This window comes from Balaenoptera musculus, chromosome 3 (genome assembly GCF_009873245.2).
Source record: "Balaenoptera musculus isolate JJ_BM4_2016_0621 chromosome 3, mBalMus1.pri.v3, whole genome shotgun sequence".
NCBI lineage: Eukaryota > Metazoa > Chordata > Mammalia > Artiodactyla > Balaenopteridae > Balaenoptera > Balaenoptera musculus.
Window position 1 is genome coordinate 41193872 of NC_045787.1, and position 23308 is coordinate 41217179.

The following is a 23308-nucleotide window of genomic DNA, read 5'->3' on the forward strand; positions in this document are numbered from 1 at the left end:
CTAAATCCAGAAGGAAGGAAGGAAGGAAGGATAGGAGGGAGAGACAGGAAGGGAGGAAGGAAGGAGCAACTCAGAGATACTTCCATATGTCTAAAGTTGTAAAATCAAATGACCAGGGGAAGCACAATCAGGCGACTGGAAAGAGCCAACCCTCCCTGCCCCCACAGCCTCTGTCCCCACCTGCCAAGCTCCAGACAGGGGCACAATAAGTTACCCTCCACAAAGTGGGGGAGGAAAATCCAGGCAGGAGCTTATGAATAAATAAGCCTCCATCCTATATTTCCACGTGCCCTTGGCTGATTAATCCTTACAAAATCCAAGCAGATGACTAGAAAGACACTTGGTTGGTGACCAACTTTTAGGTGACCAATTTTAAATCTCTGATTTAAGTCTTTAAAGAGCTTTCATTTGTGGATAGAAAAGATAATGTTGCTGCTGATGAAAACTAGAATCCTCGAAATCTCAGCTGAAACATTTGGAGTCTCTTCTTGTATACTATGTTCTGATGGCAAAGAGGGCCCATTATCCCCATCCGCTCTGTAGAATTACAACCCTCTCCCCTCAGCAATCCTAGCCGAGGAAAGCATGCCCGCAGATAAGGAGTGATTACTCACTGTTCTCACTTGTGGTTTGTTTGTTTTTTTCCTAATACTCAACTTTGAAATTGGAAAGAAAGAAAAGAAAGGAAACCACATCCTCTGTACTCTCGATATATAAATAAGAGCCAGTAAGAACTGAAAACAGATTTTCACATTGATTGACGTGGGGACACCAGCCACAATGAACAACTCCTCTACCTTTCTGGCAGCCACTCTCTCAATGGTCATTTTTCTCCTTCTAATTCCTGAAGGTAAGACTGATTCTTGTCATTTCCATTATAGCAATTAAGCAAAATGGAGCAGACTCTTTGGCGATATTAGCTAAGTGTACTAAGAGGAGATGTTTTTCTCACAAGCCTTAACATTCTTTCTTGGATTCTACATATATCTTTATTTTAGAAGGAAAAACATCCTTCTTTCTGCTTTACAATTCCTTTACAAAAGATAATAGAACCACCAGTGCTGCTGACTTGTGGCTTGAAAACTGCCAGAAAGGACACTTTAAAAACAAGTAAACAAACAAACAAAAAGTTCTTAAGTTAGGAAAACAAATAGGACCTTTCAGGGAAGGAACAGTGATGCCTCAGCCTTTCTTGCTGCAGAAAATGCATAGATAGCTTTAATGACAAAATCGACTATACTTCAATAATAAATAAATAAATAGTTAAAAAAAAAAAACCTGACCTAGACATACCCCCAAAATCAGGAATGTTTCAAATATTTATCATTATTTCTCTAGGCTAGTGTGTCCTTGGGAATATATTAGGACATTGGGAGCATCCCCGCTTTGACTCTTTGGAAGTGCTATAGTATTTTGTATTAAGCTTATTCTTTGATGTACTAAGTAGTAACCAACTTGCCTGGTTTTGTGTGAGTTGCACATGCATCAGTTTGAAATGCTGTAAAAGTCATGGGATTATCACTAGAAGGGTAATAGCCCCTGGGTAGCTCTAGATGTTCCTTAAAAACTTTCTAGGCAGTGAAAACCACTCTGGGGCTAGGCTGAACTGTGCTGACAAGTGTGGAGCAACCATGGGTTTTCCCCACATTCTGGCAGCTTTTGGAGATGGAAGTGGTGGGCAGGGGTTGATGCAACAACCTATCTTACCAAAAATTCCCAAGGAAGTTCTCTGGTTTATCTTGCACCTAAAAGTTTTAGAAGTAAGAAGGTTGCAGGGCATTAGAAACAAAAGGGTGGGCAGAGTACTATAAGTATGGCATAGCACAACTATGTTCAGGCATGTTAAATCCTCCACAACAGTGAAAAGAGAGCAGATTAAAAAAATCCAATCATATCTTTTCTTCAAAGGAAACAACAGAAGCAACTTACTCTTTGTTTCCTGTGGTCAGAGGGAGCAGTATGGGTCCCTGAAAGGAACAGACACAGTAAAGCAAGACTTGATGCTCTGGACGGGAGGTCTCAATCCTTCTACACGTTAGAATCCTCTAGAGGGTTTTGAAACAATGCTGATATCCCAGCCCCAGTGATTTTAATTTATTGTGATTCTGGGTGGGAACCAAGAATTGCTAGTTTTAAAAGCTTCTCACCTGCTCTAAATCCTATTCCCGAATCCTAGGTTGTGGGATATGGGGACTTTTTCTGAGGTGGTATGTGTGCTCACCAAACACAGCACTCTGCAAAACGAAGTATTATATTGAGTTTATGATTTCTGCAGCCCAGACGGTCCAAAGATGCATCTTTGAAATCCATCTATTCGTGATACACCCTAGGAAAATTGAGATGTAGGTGAAGTTCTCTTGGTTTCTCTAAGTCCCTTATCCTTTTACTTCTAGAGCCTAGGACTTCCCCTTCCCAACTCCCTTCTGGAAACGAGAGGCCTTCTGGACACCCACTTCCCCTTCCCCCACTCTCATCATTTACACCTCATTGTAAATCTGGCAATGAGTTAGCTTTAATAATGGAGTAACAGGCACTGTGCCCTATTGAAGGAAACCTGAGTCCCAGCCAATGGTCAGGAGAAATGTTTGGGGAGAATCCAAGAACATCTGGTGTAGGAAGGTGGTGCTGAGAGTATATCACACGGGCACAAGATCCTCTCAACCAACATGTATGGTTTGCCTTGTGCTTTGGTCTCACTGTTCGCTAATAGTGAATCTCTACTCTTGTTCTATCACCAAAGAAATTTGACTAAGGCAGAATTCTCTCCCTATAGCATCTTCTCTCCTCTCTTCATTGGAAAAGGAATTAGATTAAACCATGTGGTTCAGTCTGGAGATTGAAGGGGAGCTTCAGGTGCAAAAGATATTATTCTCTCAATTTATGAATGAGAAGAGTGCAAATTTCAATAAGAAAAAGTCTCACAATGACCAAAGAACTCAAGGGTAGGGTCACAGTTAAAAGGCACTAATATCAGTTTGTAAGCTGTGGGGTTTTGCAAGGGCTTGGGGCAAAAAAGGGTGGTTTTCAAGCTTCTAAAAGCCACTCTGCTTCCCCAAATTAATACTTAGCCAGAAAGGGAGAGGTGTGGGGGAGCATTCAAGGCTGTCATCATCACCAGCGGCTCCTGGTGCACCTGTTCCTGGTATAAACCCGTGCACAGTTGTCTGCCTTTGCAAGTCCTGAGGCCTGAGGTCAGCGGTTGGGACAAATTTCCAGCCTGATAATCCCTGGAACGGCCAACGGCATGGTTTCTGTGGGTGAAAGAGCAGGACCTTCTCAGAAAGTCCAACAGGAATGGGATTTACATTCAGATATCTGAAATCCACATGAAGATGGGGAGGGTGCTCTCATCTCCCCTCCTCTCTGAGTGGGAAATGCATGTCTAGTCTTAGAAACATGGCTTTAGGTAGAACTCTTTGGAGGGGTCACTGATATGACTTGTCCTTTTCTTTTTAACAGATCTCTGTGTAAAAATTATTGGAGGAAGTCAAGTGACTCCTCATTCAAGACCCTACATGGTGCTACTTCAAGGGAAAAATATCTGTGCCGGGGCTTTGATTGCAAAAGACTGGGTATTGACTGCAGCTCACTGTAATCTGTAAGTGCTTGGGTTTAAAAAACATTTGTGGAGATATTCTAACCTGGGGGAATATTAATGAAGAGAGTAAATACCACTAAAGCCACAGGATCTTTACATCGTTTACATCTTTGACAACTTGCTTTACCCCAAAAGGGAGTTGAGCCCAGACTCAGCCCCAGAGAATCAGACCAATGAGGAAGCAGCATCCAGAGCTGTTTCTGAAGATCTCCGCTAGAGCCACCCGGCTCAGGTGCTGCAAGTCTTTGCTGCTGGTCTTGATTTCATGATGGTGCGGAAGGGTGAAAATTTCAGTGTCCACTCAGGGACCTGAGCACCACTGTCAAGTAGAGAAAGCTTCTTTTGAATGCCTTCCTGTTTTTCTTATGAACTTCTCACGCCTTCAGCCATCTCTTAACCACCGTCAACCACTGCCTTCAAACCTCTTCCAGAGCTGGTCTTTTCTCCGCTCCCTAAATCAAGCCTCTAAACCTGGGCTGTCTATTATGATAGTCACTGTCATGTTGGCTATGTAAATTACCTATGGCTATATACATTTACATTAATTAAAGTTAAATCAAATTGCAAATTTCGGTCCTTGGTCTCACTGGCCACATTTCGAGTCCTCAGTAGCCTACATGGGGCTCCATATTGGACAGTGCAGATTTATAGAACATTTCATCATCAAAGTATAGTCTACTGAAAGCACTGTTCTAATGTCTTAAGTGAGACTAATATCAGCTGTGTAATGGAAAAACAGCAATGTGAATATATGGTTGGTGTAGTTTATACACTAAGTTGTGAGTGATAATGGCCTTCATCATTAATGCATCAGAGAGTATCTTGATTTTATTAACCAAAATGAACCTTTAGCATGGAGTAATAAAAGGAAAGAATGCTGGGACCCTCCTGCAGACCACCATCCCCTCAAACACACACTCAAAGCCATGCAAATAGGGTCTTCCACTAAGCAATCTATCTCTGAAAGTTTTCCCATTTAAGTCTGCTGTTCTGTTACAAAGATATCTTCAGTGCATTAGTCTACAACTATCGAGTGTCTTTTGCTTTTGTCTCTAGACTACTGAGACCTCTGTTTTCCAGTCATCTGCAACCTGATTCTCTATTACAACTAAAGGAAGGTTGAGGGGACAGCAGTAAAACCCCAACAAAGATCCCAAGACTTGGCTTAGCTGCCATGGAATTCTCTTATCATTTGTTTTTCAATGAAACCTAGTTTAGCTTGTTATAAATAAGCTGCAGGTGATCATGATGATAATGGTAATGATAAATTCATAAACAATTCACTTTTTATTCTTTAAAGTACACATTTTTTTAATTTATTTATTTATTTATTTATTTATTTTTGGCTGTGTTGGGTCTTCGTTTCTGTGCGAGGGCTTTCTCTAGTTGTGGCGAGCAGGGGCCACTCTTCATCGCGGTGCGCGGGTCTCTCACTGTCGTGGCCTCTCTTGTTGTGGAGCACAGGCTCCAGACGCGCAGGCTCAGTAGTTGTGGCTCACGGGCCTAGTTGCCCCGCGGCATGTGGGATCTTCCCAGATCAGGGCTCGAACCCGTGTCCCCTGCATTGGCAGGCAGACTCCCAACCACTGCGCCACCAGGGAAGACCCTTAAGTACACATTTTTTTCTGAGCCACAAACAAGTATTTTCATAGCAAGCATATTTACAAATGGGACAATGAAACTGATCAGCACATAATATGCTCAGCTTCTGATTTAAAGAGTAAACCAAATTAACGGTGTTGTGTCTGTTTTCAGGAACAGAAGATCCCAGATCGTTCTTGGGGCTCACTCAATAACCAAGAAAGAGCCTGAAAAACAGATCATGTTTGTTAAGAAAGAGTTTCCCTATCCATGCTATGACCAGGACACGCATGAGGGTGATCTTAAACTTCTAAAGGTACGAACCTTTGATTATACTTTTGATTGACTTAAAAGTCATAGAAGCTCCTATAGTCTGGCCACCTACATGGAAACCTTTCTCAGTGCCCCGATAACTACAGACTGTAGCTGCGTAAGGGGGTGGGAGTTGGGGGGGTCCCTGAGGGTTGGGCTGGAATTTAAATAAAAATGTGAAATTTTTATTTTTTTTAATTCATTTTTATTGGATGAAATTCTTAATTATCTCATTCTGTTAACTTTTTGCTTGTCTTCCAACAGCTGAACAAAAAAGCAACAATTAATAAAAACGTGGCTATCCTTCCTCTCCCTAAATTGGGGGATGATGTGAAACCGGGAACTATGTGTCGAGTTGCAGGGTGGGGTATATTTCGTAATAATTCACCTCAGTCTGATATTTTGAGAGAGGTCAATGTCACCGTCATAGACAGAAAAATCTGCAACGATCAAAGGCACTATAATTATAACCCTGTGATTGGACTGAATATGATTTGTGCCGGAAGCCTCCAAGGTGGAAGAGACTCCTGCAGTGTAAGTAAAATAAGATCCCAAACTCTAGCTGTTGGGTTAAGTCATGCAGATGTAGAGAACGTGAAGTCACTCTTTGCCTTGTCATGACATTGGCTTCTACAGCGTCCTAGTGCTTTTAAAAAGAAGTTTGATAAAACTCCAGTCAAATTAATTAATGTTCTCAGCTCAGGTGAGTTGTTCATCATAAACCATGCTAGTGCCTGGGTTGAACTACTACATCTTCTTGATTTTATATCGAAAACCACTAAGAAGCTATTTTTTCTCATTTTTCATATTAACATATATAGATCTAAACTGAAAAATATATAACACTGAGGAGAGCTGAAGTCAGGGTTCCTCTAGGGCCTTCAGTACGTTTTCCCCATCTGAGCACCCCCCAAAATTCCTCTGCCATTTAACCAGGTAAGTCTGGAATGCCTGCATTCCCAAGACAGACTGAAGATCTCCGGGGTAAACCCCATAGCTTCCTAGAGCTGAGCTCAACCCCCGGAAACAACTTCCAAGAATGATACATTCCAAAGTGCACACAAGCCTCCCTACCATATGCCCTGAGAAGGGCTGGGGCTGGGCTCTGCTTAAAGATAGGAGTAGAAGAACCCTTGACAAAGGTTTAAGCTCTGAGCACTGGTTTGTCACTTCTCACTTCACTGGATGGAGCTGAGCCCTCAGAGCCTTGCATTTGCAGAACTCTGTGTACAAGCCTCAGTAGCCCTTCATCCGGCACCACCCATCCTCCCTAAAGCCAGAAACAGCCAATCTGGTCTCTAGACCTTAAATACATTTAAATATGCTGATTCTAAAGTTCCTTGAGAGAATACAAGGTCACATATTGGGTGGCTCACGCACAAGAATAAAGCATGATTTACAGCTAACTGAAGCCTCCCTCCTCATGGAAACAGGCAGTTCCAAAGTGTTATCATTGACTTCCGGGAGCATCCATCTAGCATCAGATGCTCAAAGGAGACTCGGGAGGAAAAGCAAAGAATAATGTAAATTCCACGAGAGCAGGACTTTTTGTCTATTTTGTTCACTGATTTAGTCCTAGTGTCTAGAAGACTACATGGCACATGGTAGATGCTCCATAAATATTGACTAAATGAACGATGTTTGCTAGAGAAGAATGGTGTTTGTGGGAGTTTGAAGGAATTGACCTCCAAGGTCTAATTTTAATGTTCATTGATACTATATAGGGTGATAGACTGGCAGATTAATAACACAAGTTTTAAAGTGTAATTTTCTCTTCAATGATTACTGTATTGATGAGTTGAATTTTATTTTGAGTCTTTCACATTCCATACGCTCTTTAGAGATATTGTTGTATAACTTATTTCATTAAATGTTTCTTTCTCATTAAAAAAAAAAGGAGACTTGAGGGAGCAATTTCTGTCTATTTGAGAAGGGGAAGGAAAAGGTTGCTTTGGTTTTGTTCCTTTGGGAAGACAATTATCTGCTGGAGGAACTAGAAAACGTGGCTTTTATTCTTTGCCTCAGTGGCCAATCTGCATTTGACTATTTTATCCCTTGAGTTATTAAACATTTTGAGAAAATGACAAACAGGAGAGTTTCTAAAGCAGAGAATTTGTCTCGAAGTTAGTGGATTACACAAACAATAATACAAGTTTCATTTCAATTTTCACTGCTTCACAAACAAGTCGAGAAAACCAATTTGAACATATTATTGAATATTCCCAAACATTTTGGTTTTTTAAGCACTAATTGTCAAGTAAGTCAAGGTTGGTCTTAACTTCACCTTAAGTGCTCCACATTAAATGGAATTTCTTCCATTCTGCTAGTGGTCATATTTGATGCTGGTCTTCATCATTCCTCTTGTTTTCCCCCAGGGAGATTCTGGAAGCCCTTTGATATGTGAAGGCATTTTCAGAGGCATCACTGCCTTTGGCCTTCCAGGGAAATGCGGAGACCCTCGAGGACCTGGCGTCTATATTCTTCTCTCAAAGAAACACCTCAGCTGGATAGCTAAGACTATGAAACATGCAGTTTAGATAACCGTATTTCATTTCATTTGCTGTTACTTCTTTTTTTTTAATTTTTATTAGAGTATAGTTGACTTACAATGATGTATTAGTTTCAGGTATACAGCAAAGTGAATCAGTTATTCATATACATATATTCACTCCTTTTCTTTAGACTCTTTTCCCATATAGGCCATTACAGAGTATTGAGTAGAGTTCCCTGTACTATACAGCAGATTCTTATTAGTTATCTGTTTTATATATAGTAGTGTGTATACGTCAGTCCCAATCTCCCAATTTATCCCTCCCGCCCCTTATCCCCTGGTAACCATAAGTTTGTTTTCTACATCCATGACTCTACTTCTGTTTTGTAAATAAGTTCATTTGTACCCTTTTCTTTAAGATTCCACATATAAGGGATATCATATGAAATTTGTCTTTCTGTGTCTGACTTACTTCACTCAGTACAAAAATCTCTAGGTCCATCCATGTTGCTGCAAATAGCATTATTTTGTTCCTTTTTATGGCTGAGTAATATTCCATTGTATATATGTACCACATCTTCTTTCTCCATTCCTCTGTTGATGGACATTTAGGTTGCTTCCATGTCCTGGCCATTGTAAGCAGTGCTGCAATGAACATTGAGGTGCATGTATCTTTCTGAATTATGGTTTTCTCCGGGTATATGCCCACTGCTGTCATGTCTTAATTTTATCATAAATAAAATCAATTTGTATCACTGTACTTGTTGCTCTCCTATAACTTTAGCAGGCAGATCTCCACCAGCAAAGTGAACCAGAGTAATATAGAGACCTTGTGGATAATGCAAAGGAGAGATCAAGGGACCAATGTCACCTGTGTCACCCACGTGACAAGTGATATGCAAACTTAGCTTGAATTATTCACTTCACTGATTCAGTGGGGCCCAGCAGGAGGGACACTAAGGTCAGTCTGTCTAGTAACAAGTACAGTGAAGGGCTCAGCAATTCTGCAAGAAACAGAAACAGCCAGTCTGGAGTGTTTGTATTAAAAGGAAATGTTTGCCCTTCAAAGGCCATTGTTTCACATCAACACCTGCTATTCAGATTTATATGTAAGAACCTGAGTCGATGGGAGAAGTAGAAACAGAAAATGCCTTACAGTATTTTCCAAAGGCAGGTGAGAAACAGAAATTAAAATTCTAGGGGATATTAATGAGGCACTTCGCTAGCCAAGAAAAGGATACAAGGAAAGTCAGCCTCCTTTCTCAGTAGTTTGAATTTAAGCCTTGGATTATCTAGGTGATTTCTTGGTTCCCCTTGTCCTTGAGTCTGGGTAGGTCCAATCAACATGGTGATTACAGTGACTGCCATCTCATACTAGGGAGTGAGTGTTAAATCGTGACCTGAAATTTTCCTTTGGGAAAAAACTCAAGGTATTTATTCAGCGTATTGAACTTAGTGGATAGTCATCAGCCCAGTAACCACTTCAAGATGAGATTATGTGAACAGATTCCTTTGATTTCCATCAGTTCCTTTTGGAATATAAATCTTATATTTGTGCACATGTATGCATACATAAACATCTACATACACACACACACGGTGTATCCAAACTAAGAACATACAGCAACACTAAGAGGACAGCTTCTTAAACAAATGAAGGAACATAGCTTAAAGACTGACCAAAATACTGGTCCTTTGGTTTTCAACCATGGCTGCCCATTAGACTTACCAGGCTCTTTAAAATGACCAATGCTCAGGTCTCACCCTTAGAAATTTTTATTTAATTTGATGAGAACCCAAGAAAAGTATTCTTTTTATAAGCTCCCCAATGATTTTAATATGCAGCTGGGGATGAGAACCCCTATATTAGAAAGTGAAGTCTCATGCTGATATCTAAAAGAGATGCTCTAAGAGGATATTTTAGATGCCTGCTATAATCCCTAATTAGGATTTTAATAGCAATAAGAGGATGGATGGAGTATTCCCTACTGGCAACATTTATTACAGATTTTGAAGTCTACTTAAAAAGAGTTGTATGAAACCCTTGTTCATTGCTGGTAGAAGTGTAAATTGGTAGAGCTTCTTAGGAAAAGTGGCAGTGTCTATTAAAACTGAATGAACACATATGCTATGACCTAACAATTCTACTCCTGGGTATATACCAAACAGAAATGAGGGCTTTTCTCCACCAAATACGTGTTTGAGGATGTCCGTAGCAGCTTTATTCTTAAAAGTCAAAATTGAAAATAACTCAAATATCCATTCATAATAAAATGGATAAACAATTGTTGTATATACAATGGAATGTTACACAGCAGTGAAAAAGACCAAACTACATGCCTGTGTCATGCATGAATGCAACAATATGTATTACTCTTACAAATCTAAGGTTGAGTAAAAGAAACCAGACCAAAAAAAAAAAAAAAAAGAATATTTACAGTAGGATTACATTTATCTGAAGGTTGGCATAAGGCAAAACTAATTCATGGTGACCAAGGTCAGAATAATGGAGGACTATTGACTGAGTGGACACAAAGAAGTCTTTGGGGGTGAAAGAAATGTTCACATCTTGATCTGGATGATTTATTCATATGATCTTGATCTTATTCATAAATTAAACACTCACTGAGCTATACACTTAAGATGTATGTGCTTTATGTGACTTATTAGTCAATAAAAAATTTATATTACAAAATTTGTGTAGCAGAGGCTTCTATTTTGTGTATTATCTGTAAGTTCATTTTTTTCTTTACTGAAACCATATTCCAGACTTCCACCAAAACTAACAGCAGTAAAAGATATATTGTTATTTTTCTTAAATGAGAGCCTTGTTCACACACCAGTATTAATTGAGAGAAGTGATCTTTTGTTATGTCATAATGCTGTGAGATTGTTAAGATAGAAGTAACCATATCAGAATGGTGGGGGACACTGGAAGTGGCCTCACCATTTTGCTCCTTTCCCTGCTAAACTTTTTCTTATAGTTTATACCTGGCTAAATAAGAAGAAGATCAAATGAAAGCCATTATCTTAAAGAAGAAGAGTGTGTATTGCAGGAATGTAGCATATTTGCAGCTTTTGGTGACCTAAAATTTTATAAGGTAAAAATTACTAGCACTACCAAGCAGATTTTCTGAGTCTAAAAACAGGGAAAAGAACAGAATGTACTGGCAATTTGTCAGGAGAGTCCTAACACCCCTTGTATTTACTATTCCACTTTTCAACTATCAAGGCTTTTATTTGGTATTTTTTTTTTTTTTTGAGGAGGGGTATTAAGGGAGTGTGTATGTATTGGTAAAAACCATTTATGACAAAGCAAATAAATTAATCAACATATGTTAGCTGACACATGCAAAACATTCCAAAGGACACCAAAAAATATAACATCTTGACACTAAAAAGCACGTCATCTTGTTTGAGCCTCATGACAACACCATGGAGAAGGCAAGGCCAATATCCCTCAAACTCCTCAATCGAATTGGTCCGGAAGAAAATAAGCATGTTAAAACTTAAATAAACAAAGATTCACATAGTAATAAAAGATTTTTTTAAAACAACTAGAATAGTTATATTAACACAAAATAGGTGATACAGACTGATGCCAAGAGTTAAAGCCAGGTAACATCATTTCAAAACACTTCCTGGAGAGGTCAGGACTTATGTGAAGGTGCAAAGCAAAAGAAGAGAGGAGCAGGAATTCAGACTAGAAAGAAGAGGTCTAACAAAGCATAAGGCAGGAAATCACAAGACCTAGCCCAGGGTTAACACAGGAGGGGTGAGGATTAACAATTAAAAAGATAGAACAGTGGTCTGACCAAGCTTTAAAGAAACCTTAGCAGTTACCAAATCCAAATCCTATTCTTGCAAATGTTGTGACAGGACCCAAGGTCACTCAGTAAGTTGTGGCAGAGCCATAACTGGTACAGGTCCCCAGCTTCAGGCCTGTGGGCTCAGGACTCCGAGCCGGAGGCCCTATGGGGTTAGGTAATGGGAGTCATTGGGAGTTTATGAGCAGGGGACTTGGAGGGTCAGCACAATGATACTAGAAATGTAACCAGCAGGAATGTGGAGACCATGAAGATAAAGCAGGAACCATTAGAAGGCAGTTACCACAAACTGGTCATCAGGTATGCAGACATTACTAGGGTAAAACAAAAAACAGAGAACAAGGGGTAAACTGAATAACCAGGGGGATCCCTGAGTAATGAGATGACCAGGATAAGGATGACACCATGATAAGAAAAGGGAGTCCCACAGAAGTCCTCTTTTTGAGAGAAGTAATATGCATGCTTAACATAGAGTAGCACTTTAATCATGTTTTTCAAGTGAATAAGTTGTGTTTTTAATGTATTGAGTTTGAGCTAAAGACAAAGAAGTATCTCAGAAAAGAAATATCCAGAAACAGACAGAAGTATGAGGCTGGAGCTTGGGAGAAAAGTCGAGTGACAAAGAAGCGTTTAGAAATCTTTGCTGTAGATATTCTTGTGACTATAACAGTGAAAATGCACCTCTAACGAGGAAAAGACAGAGAGAGAAGGAGAAGAAAAGGGGAGGAGGAGGAGGAAGTCAGAGAGAGAAGCATAGAGTCAAAGACAATGTCTGGGAAATGCAATGGACCGAAGCAGAGCAAATAAAGTAACCTGAGAAGGAAGGTCAGGAGAACAGGCATTCACCTAAGGAAAAGCACGTCATCTTGTTTGAGCCTCATGACAACACCATGGAGAAGGCAAGGCCAGCATCATTATTCTCACATAGAAATGAGGAAGCTGGAGCTGAGAGGGGCTGAGTGACTAGCAGCAATTCCATACACAGGCTGTGCCATCAGCTGCGGCAGAAAAAACCCGGGTCTGGTCTGGGCTCAAAGCCAGATGCAGCACTCTGCCTCGGTGGCCTGTGGGAAGAAGGACAGACAGCTCATGTTCCACATGTCAAGGGCTGTTGCTGAGGACTGGGAAGCAACCTAAGCTGGGGCCACGAATCCCATACAGGACAAAGGGCTTCTCCAAACCCCTGCCACATTCAGGGCTGGCGCTCCCACTGCGCCTTTGCTATGGAAAATACCAGTCAGGGAGGACTCTGGGTAACACCCTAAAGTGGCTAAGGTTTTGCTTCACTGTTGCCCTTCAGGGCTCTTCCCCCTTGTTTTGGTTCCCTAAGGCTGCTGTAATAAATTACCACAAACTGCACGGCTAAAGACAACGGAAATTTATTCTCTCACAGACCAGAAGTCCAAAATCAAGGATTTGGCAGGGCTGGCTTCTTCTGGAGGCTCCAGGGGAGATTCTCTTCCCTGCCTCTTCTAGTTTCTGGCAGTTGTTGGCCATCCCCAAATTGTAGCTACGTCACTCTAATCGCTGCTTCTGTGGGCACATCATCTCTGATTCTGTGGTCACATCATCTCTGATTCTGTGTCTGTTCTCTGTGTGCCTCTTATAAGGACACTTGCCATTACATTTAGGGCCCATCTGGATAATCCCGGATGATCTCATCTCAAAAATCCTTTACTTACTTACATCTGCAAAGACCCTTTCACCAAATAAAGTCACACTCACAGGTTTCAGGGATTTGACGTGGATAGCTTTGAGGGGACCAGTTTTTAGCTCACCACACCCCTCATGCCTTATACTATTATTAGTTCTATCTTCTCTAACCCACCAACACCCAGGAATTACCATGGCTGTGCTCCTACCACACACTCCATCCCTCTTCTTATCCTTCCCTGAAAGTCATCCTTTTGGGATCTTGGTTTCAAGAAACTAATCAAATAAACTGATGCAGCTTAATGGAAAAGGACCCAAAAATCTGTCTCACAAAACATACATGAGTCTTTCATATGGAATTCTGAAGACAATACCCTCTTTCTGTTATCTATCTGATCATTTCCGAAAGAATATTCTGTGGAACAATAGTTCTATATGAGGTTGATAGGTATTAAAAATGAAAAGAGTCTTTAATGTTCCCATTAATTTGGGAGCTCCAAGTTAAGAAAATTAAACAGGAATTCCTTATTTCAAAACTGCTATATGCATTAGAAATATTTGGAAGAAGAGGCTATAATAGGCAGCATTTCTGAAACTTATTTCACCAGAGTCCTTTTGACTTGAACATCTCAAACTATTAGGGTTCCTTGGAAAATACTTTGCAAAACCTAACCTAATTCAACAGTAACTTTCACGATCAAAACTTCAGGCCAAAATCCACAAAGCTGACTCCATGAAAGAAAGCTGGGACTGGGAAGATGAGAGAAAAAAAGAGGTTGGATATGTTTTTGAGTGGGTAGGTATTTGGGGGCACAACTAAACTTAAATGAGGTAGGTGGCCACCCCCTCATAGGAGGAGTACTGCTTACAACTCAATTGAGAGCTGGAATTTCAGAAATAATCTTGTTCTCTGACACAAGATTCTCAACAGCAAGGAGTGCAGATACACTATTCCACTCCCAAAGGAGACATTTCTTAGATACTTGGGGCTTTTTCCATCTAAACACATAACTCCCAATGCTCTCCTTCATGCATACACACACACACATGCACATACACATACACACACGCAAAGACACACCGCCAAGGAGACATGGGATTGGCGCTAGGCATGTTGGTGCATTAAAAATGTTTAAATTTATAGATATAATGCCATCTTCTTATTTTACAGATGAAGAAAAAATTTAAGAATATCGAACAATTTGTTCAAGGTCACACAGCTGATTAATGGCAGAGCCAGAACTAGAATCCAATTCAATGCTTTAACTATTTACCACGCTCCAAATCCAACGCAAAGAAGAATCTCTTTTTCTAATGAAGGCCAGTATCCATTATTTTTTAAAAATTAAAATTTTTTAATTTGAGCCATATAAATGAAAAGCAACTTAATTTAGTTAAGAAAATATAGATCATTATACCAATGCTTTAAAATTAAACCTAAAAAAGAAAAATCTATTCAATAAATATAATCAGTGATAAATACTCTTTCATTCTTTATTATGGTGTGTTAAGATGAAGAGGAAGGAGGAAGAGAAAGTGGAAAAAGGAATAACAGGGAAAAAATCCCAAATGTTTTATAGAGCAGGCTTTGAAAAATATCTTGACTTAAAAAATGGATAGCTACTTCTAGAACTTGTTAGGAATATGGCATTTGGATGGAAACAAAAACATTCTTGAAATACATTTTTCACATTAGTGGCAATCTTAGTTTACTAGATAGTGGGAAATGCCACCTTATCTCAGATGAAGGTCCTCTTTTAGGATTTACATCCCCACGTGCCAAGAGTACTGTCACTGAAAGCATTGAAAGTTTGGTTTTCTTTATGCAGCTACATCCATAAATGAGGCCACATACTGACGTATGTGCAATGGACTGATGAAACCCAGTCAAAGGCCAGATCTCACTTATAGACTAGAAAGTTACCTGCCACTGTTTCAAACCTTGGAAATTACAACTCTTGGTTGGGTGGATAGGAAGGGGAATTATAAGGTATCTTTCTTCTGTAGTCAGGTGGGTGAGACCTCTTTAACTAAAATTTTCCCCCAGAGAATTATGACTGTGGGTAACAGGGTGAGACTTACTAAGGGCATGACCACAATCTAGAACAGCTTTTTTCCAGCTTTATGACCACAACTCATTGTCAAAACTACATTTTATGCAGTGACCCCCGTACATGCAAATGTACTGATAACTATGACAAAAGTTATTCACAAAATAATACCTACTTTTCCATTTTTCCATTCTATACCATTCTATTTCTTTTTTTTTTTTTTTCAGTGCTGATCTTGACCCACAATGGAAACATTGACAGACAGTAAAAACACATAGAAGCTGAAGACCTCAGCAGCCCCATGCCATGTGGCAGTGTCCCCTGAAGCACGTTCACAGAGCAAGAACCTCAAGATGCTCCCATACAAAGATTTCCCAGATGAATTTGGAAAACAGAGAATGCTGTAACTCCTCTTGGAGATTCCCAGTACACATAATGCATCAAAGGCTTTGAGACATTCTTAGGAAAGAAAAACTGTTCTTGTTTAACCCAGAATTTCCAAATTTATCTGACCACATGGTGTGTGTTTGTAAAACAATCTTCCTGCTAAACATTTTGGGGAAATCTTGTACACAGCAGAAAACTACTGAGTAGAGATGAAAATTATTGTCTAAAAGTTCAAAATTAACTGCATCTTCTCCAGCCAAAAGCATTTTAAAGGAAGGAGAAAGGTTAAATGTACCTTTGGATAGCTATCTAATATCAATGAAAAAAATTCACAAGTCATTAAAACTAGAAAAGTATAACTTATTAAGGACAGAGAAACAACAATGCACTAAGTACATTCTTTATTCTAAGCATCAGCAAATGGTTCAAGTATCTATCAGTACTCCCACCTAGCTGAAGGACCTATCTAGCTGCTGGAATTATAATTTTGTAAAGAACTGGGTTTTGAGGCTTGATTTTAAGTGTTTCTCTAAACTAAAAAGGTCTGGTGAATTGTGATTAAATATATGCAAAGAACCAACTCATGCTTCTCCTACACTCATACTGGTACTGAAGTGGCTCTGTCAAGAGCTGCCTGTATTTTTTTTTTTAACATCTTTATTGGAGTATAATTGCTTACAGTGGTGTGTTAGTTTCTGCTTTATAACAAAGTGAATCAGCTATACACATACATATATCCCCATATCTCCTCCCTTTTGCGTCTCCCTGCCACCCTCCCTATCCTGCTCCTCTAGGAGGTCACAAAGCACCGAGCTGATCTCCCTGTGCTATGCAGCTGCTTCCCACTAGCTATCTATTTTACATTTGGTAGTGTGTATATGTCCATGCCACTCTCTCACTTCGTTCCAGCTTACCCTTCCCACTCCCCGTGTCCTCAAGTCCATTCTCTATGTCTGTGTCTTTATTCCTTCCTGTCCTGCCCCTAGGTTCTTCAGAACCTTTTTTTTTTTTTTAGATTCCATATATATGTGTTAGCATATGGTATTTGTTTTTCTCTTTCTGACTTACTTCACTCTGTATGACAGACTCTAGGTCCATCCACCTCACTACAAATAACTCAACTTTGTTTCTTTTTATGGCTGAGTAATATTCCATTGTATATATGTGTCACATCTTCTTTATCCATTCAACTGTCAATGGACACTTAGGTTGCTTCCATGTCCTGGCTATTGTAAATAGAGCTGCAATGAACATTGTGGTACATGACTCTTTTTGAATTATGGTTTTCCCAGGGTATATGCCCAGTAGTGGGATTGCTGGGTTGTATGGTAGTTCTATTTTTAGTTTTTTAAGGAACCTACATACTGTTCTCCATAGTGGCTGTACCATGACTGTATTTTTATTCACCAAGTCACACAGTATAACAGCTGAAGGATATGTAGTCATTTTGAGGCTAACCTGAGCTCCAGCCAGCCTGACCAGCAGAAGCAGGAAGTCTTTCTGTTAAGGGTGTTTTGTTGTGGCCAATAACATTCTCAGAATCTCCAAAGAGAGTCATGGTATTATCACTACCTAATATTGTATATATTTGGTTTTTGTCTGTCTGCTCTCACAAAAGTGTGAGCTCCATGAGGGCAAGGATATTGTCTGTCTGGTTCAGCTGTGTATTCCCAGTGCCACAAAAAGTGCCTGGCACATAGTAGATGCTAAATAAATAAATGTTGAATAAATAACTTTCAGGGATGACCAGAAGACAAGTTGAGTGGCAAGAGGAAGAAGATAGAATATGTAATCAGAGGTCTACAAGAGACTGGATGCCAGTGCTCTGTTCCTTCATCAGCCAACACTTCTGTCTCCCTATTTCCCTCAGTCCCCTTTAACATTTCAGATTGCACCAAAGAGCATTTAAGGCTCTTGAGGACAAGGCCCGAGTCTTGTTCTCCATCACGGGGTCTTGCTCTCAAGAAATAGCCAGTAAACATTTACAGAACTATGCCGAGAAAGAACAGCAGTCTGCCTTGAAAGGGCAGAGGCTCCCCAGAGTCTCACAGCCTGGAGTGGTCTCCCCACATAGAACAATGTCTCACCCTTTTCATACTTCTTTATCTCCCACACATTTCAGCTCTGCTGGTTCTTCTGCAAAGTAGGGTAAGATGAGTTATAATGCTAACTCCAGAGTTCAGAAACACATTTTGAAAACTGTCCACAATCATCACTGCATACACGAATGCAAGAAGACATGACAGTTATAAGTGACGAACAATCAAATTCAGAAACACTCAGCTATATACACTCCCTGAGGTGTGGTGGGTGTAGGGCTTTTACCTCTGATAAAATATATACTTCAAAGAACCAGAAGGAGAAAATCTTCCATTCATGGATTTTTCCACCAGTAGCAGCTCATTTTGCAATAGGTACATGGAATTTTACTTACCTATTTACTTACCAAAAAACCCATGGGACCTGGCCAGAGCAGGACAGGACCACACAATCACATCATTCTTAGGAGACCCTTGGCCAGTTGCGATCTCCTTTGTCTTAGGTAGCCAGATTAGGGAACAAATCTGTAATAATGACCCCCAAAGTATAGAATTATGGCAATTTCTGATTCATTGAATGCATTTTAAACTGATCCTAGGCTGTATACTCTGTCCACATCTATCCTCCAGTCCACACATGGGGTTAGGGTATTAGAGGAATTATGTTAGTTCTAGGAAAGTTTATCCCAAGGCAACAAAAGACTAAATATACAAATAGGCTTAGGCACAATGAACCTATGAATTGAAGTGGACTATGGTCATTGTCTAGGAAGAGTCAGACTACGCTCACGTTTCACAGTCAAAGCAGTGCTGAGAAAGAAGGGAAATGAAAAAAAAGGATACACAACTTAAATTAACTTTCAACTCACAGATGAAGAAGGTTTTACAAAAAGAAACTCTTAAGAACTGAAATTCCTGTAGACTTAGCAGGTAAAGAGAGGTGTGTTTGGGTCCTATGCTCTATCATAAGTTATTTTCACAAGATTCTAGAAGATCAGTATGAAGGAAAACTCCCTGAGAGACGTTTACCTGTGAGTTTGTGCTTGGGGTCTGGATGCTCTGCCCAGTATTTATGTCCAGGATGTGTAAGTGTCCGTCCTTCATTCCTCCTCCAACAGCGAGGATTTCAGACTGCCAGGGACACCAATCCATGGCCTTTAAAGTTCCAAATAATCACACAGGCAGGTCAGCTTTGGAGAAGTTGAACTCATGAATGAGCTGCACGCATATAAGCAGAAGTTCCAGAGCTCTGTCCCCGTGGCAGATCTCCAGGACCTCTGATCCAAAGGCAAAAGCTACTTTACTCTCCAGAGATTACTTCTCAGGGACTAGAAATCACATATTGGTGCCTTCTTCAAATTTAGATAACAATTGCAAATATTTTAAACATAGAAAAACTACACAATAATATGTTTGAAAAGCTTCATTCAACATGTCCTCTGGGGCAAAAATCTGCTGGAAGAGTTGACATGTGCCCCTAGCATCTGGTTATAAAATACAGTCTTCCTCTGGTTTGTCTACCTGTGTCCTTAGGTTCTAGGTCAGAGAGGGAATAGAAAAGAATGGAGAGCTATACATGCTTGCTCGCAACACAAGAAAATCTCATGTATTTCAAATCTTGATACATTTTAGAAAATAAAATTGCCTTTTCTTTAGTTATAAATTGTTATTGTTAATTCTGAAAAACAGAATTTAATATTATACATTTATATTGATAATTGAAATGACTAGTAACAGTAACTTTAAAAAACATTTTAACAAATATTTCAGTTATATTTATCTGTATATCCTTATCAATCATCCTGGCAACTATTCTCATTTTTACATATTATCTTCTATATGTAAAAGTATTTTATAAAGTACTAAGCATAATGTATATACTATTTTATTTTTCTGTTGTTTTCACTTACTATACGGCTTTCCATGTTTAACTTATTATTCATAATTATCATTTTTAGTAATCCCACAATATTCCATCATGTTATTATACTCTAATTAATGTTTGTTCTAATGTTGGACTCAGGTTGATTTTTTATCTTATTTTGGTTTGGTTTGCATTGGGTTGGGTTGAGTTTTTTGAAGAGAAGTGGATTTGGGGAGATTGTGTTTTCGTTGTTTGTTTTTATAAAGAATACTTTAATAGGGTTCAAGATGGCAGAGTAGAAGGATGTGCGCTCACTCGCTCTTGTGAGAGCACTGGAATCACAACTAACTGATGAACAATCATCGACAGGAAGACACTGGAGCTCACCAAAAAGATACCCTACATCCAAAGACAAAGGAGAAGCCACAATGAGATGGTACGAGGGGCGCAATCACAGTAAAATCAAATCCCATAGCTGCTGGGGGGGTGACTCACAAACTGGAGAACACTTATACCACAGAAGTCAACACACTGGAGTGAAGGTTCTGAGCCCTACGTCAGGCTTCCCAACCTGGGGGCCTGGCAACAGGAGGAGGAATTCCTAGAGAATCAGACTTTGAAGGCTAGCGGGATTTGATTGCAGGACTTTGATAGGACTGGGGGACACAGAGACTCCACTCTTGGAGGGCATACACTAAGTAGTGTGCGCATCAGGACCCAGGGGAAGGAGCAGTGACCCCATAGGAGATTGAACCAGACCTACCTGCTAGTGTTGGAGGGTCTCCTGTAGAGGTGGGGGTGGCTATGGCTCACCACAGGGACAAGGACACTGGCAGCAGAAGTGCTGGGAAGTACTCCTTGGCATGAGCCCTCCCAGAGTCGGCCATTAGCCCCACCAAAGAGCCAGGTAGGCTCCAGTGCTGGGTTGCCTCAGACCAAACAACCATCAGGGAGGGAACCCAGCCCCACCCATCAGCAGACAAGTGGGTTAAAGTTTTACTGAGCTCTGCCCACCAGAGCAACACCCAGCTCTACCCAACACCAGTCCCTCCCATCAGGAAGCTTGCACAAGCCTCTTAGATAGCCTCATCCACCAGAGGGCAGACAGCAGAAGCAAGAAAAGCTACAATTCTGCAACCTGTGGAACGAAACCACATTCACAGAAAGATAGACAAAATGAAAAGGCAGAGGATTATGTACCAGATGAAGGAACAAGATAAAACCCCAGAAAAACAACTAAATGAAGTGGAGATAGGCAACCTTCCAGAAAAAAAAATTCAGAATAATGATAGTGAAGATGATCCAGGACCTCGGAAAAAGAATGGAGCCAAAGATCGAGAAGATTCAAGAAATGTTTAACGAAGACCTAGAATAATTAAAGAACAAACAAACAGAGATGAACAATACAATAACTGAAATGAAAAATACACTACAAGGAATCAATAGCAGAATAACTGAGACAGAAGAACCTATAAGTGACCTGGAAGACAGAATGGTGGAATTCACTGCCGTGGAACAGAATACAGAGAAAAGAATGAAAAGAAACGAAGACAACTGAAGAGACCTCTGGGACAACATTAAACGCAACAACATTCGCATTATAGGGGTCCCAGAAGGAGAAGAGAGAAAGACCTGAGAAAATATTTGAAGAGATTATAGTCGAAAACTTCCCTAACATGGGAAAGGAAATAGCCACCCAAGTCCAGGAAGTGCAGAGAGTCCCAGGCAGCATAAACTCAAGGGGAAACATGCTGAGACACAGAGTAATCAAATTGGCAAAAATTAAAGACAAAGAAAAATTATTGAAAGCAACAAGGGAAAAATGACAAATAACATACAAGGGAACTCCCATAAGGTTAACAGCTGATTTCTCAGTAGAAACTCTACAAGCCAGAAGGGAGTGGCATGTGGCACGATATATTTAAAGTGATGAAAGGGAATAACCTACAAACAAGATTACTCTACCCAGCAAGGATCTCATTCAGATTCGACGGAGAAATCAAAAGCTTTACAAACAAGCAAAAGCTAAGAGAATACAGCACCACCAAACCAGCTCAACAACAAATGCTAAAGGAACTTCTCTAAGTGGGAAACACAAGAGAAGAAAAGGACCTACAAAAACAAACCCATAACAATTAAGAAAATGGTAATAGGAACATACATGTCAATAATTACCTTAAACATGAATGGATTAAATGTTCCAACCAAAAGACACAGGCTTGCTGAATGGATACAAAAACAACATCCATATATATGCTGTCTACAAGAGACCCACTTCAGACCTAGAGACACATACAGACTGAAAGTGAGGGGATGGAAGAAGATATTCCATGCAAATGGAAATCAAAAGAAAGCTGGAGTAGCAATACTCATATCCGATAAACTAGACTTTAAAATAAAGAATGTTACAAGAGAAAAGGAAGGACACTACATAATGATCAAGTGATCAATCCAAGAAGAAGATATAACAATTATAAATACATATGCACCCAACATAGGAGCACCTCAATACATAAGGCAACTGCTAACATCTACAAAAGAGGAAATCGACAGTAACACAATAATAGTGGGGGACTTTTAACACCTCACTTACACCAATGGACAGATCACCCAGACAGAAAATTGATAAGGAAACACAAGCTTTAAATGACACAATAGACCAGATAGATTTAATTGATATTTATAGGACGTTCCATCCCAAAACAGCAGATTACACTTTCTTCTCAAGAGCACACGGAACATTCTCCAGGATAGATCACATCTTGGGTCACAAATAAAGCCTCAGTAAATTTAAGAAAATTGAAGCATCTTTTCCAACCACAATGCTATGAGATTAGAAATCAATTCAGGGGAAAAAACGTAAAAAACACAAACACATGGAGGCTAAACAATACATTACTAAATAAGCAAGAGATCACTGAAGAACAAAGAGTAAATCAAAAAATACCTAGAGACAAATTACAACGAATATACAACAATCCAAAACCTATGGGATGCAGCAAAAGCTGTTCTAAGAGGGAAGTTTATAGCATTACAAGCACACCTTAAGAAACAAGAAAAATCTCAAATAAACAATCTAACCTTACACCTAAAGGAACTAGAGAAAGAAGGACAAACAAAACCCAAAGTTAGTAGAAGGAAAGAAATCATAAAGGTCAGAGCAGAAATAAATGAAATAGAAACAAAGAAAACAATAGCAAAGATCAATAAAACTAAAAGATGGTTCTTTGAGAAGATAAACAAAATTGATAAACCTTTAGCCAGACTCATCAAGAAAAAGAGGGAGAGGACTCAAATCAATAAAATTAGAAATGAAAAAGGAGAAGTTACAGCGGACACCGCAGAAATACCAAGCATCATAAGAGACTACTACAAGCAACACTATGCCAATAAAATGGACAACCTGGAAGAAATGGACAAATTCTTAGAAAGGTATAGCCTTCCAAGACTGAACCAGGAAGAAACAGAAAATATGAACAGACCAATCACAAGTAATGAAATTGAA

At 39.7% G+C, this 23308-nt stretch overlaps 2 protein-coding genes across 2 annotated transcripts in view; one reads left to right on the plus strand and one right to left on the minus strand.

The window, feature by feature from the left end:
* Positions 1-744: 744 nt before the first annotated feature.
* Positions 745-8742, plus strand: LOC118892869 (granzyme A-like). Its single transcript, XM_036847896.1, has 5 exons — positions 745-850; positions 3460-3598; positions 5354-5495; positions 5756-6025; positions 7867-8742. The coding sequence occupies exons 1-5, from the start codon at positions 781-783 to the stop codon at positions 8026-8028; spliced, it is 783 nt and encodes a 260-aa protein (XP_036703791.1). The 5' UTR covers positions 745-780; the 3' UTR covers positions 8029-8742.
* Positions 8743-12701: 3959 nt separating this feature from the next.
* Positions 12702-23308, minus strand: part of CDC20B (cell division cycle 20B) — a 65716-nt gene continuing 55109 nt past the window's right edge. The window contains exons 10-12 of the mRNA XM_036849027.1: positions 18969-19094; positions 18347-18464; positions 12702-12873 (exon numbers count right to left, since the gene is read on the minus strand). Coding sequence (XP_036704922.1) covers positions 12773-12873; positions 18347-18464; positions 18969-19094 — 345 coding nt within the window. The 3' untranslated portion in view covers positions 12702-12772. The remainder of the gene's footprint in view (positions 12874-18346; positions 18465-18968; positions 19095-23308) is intronic.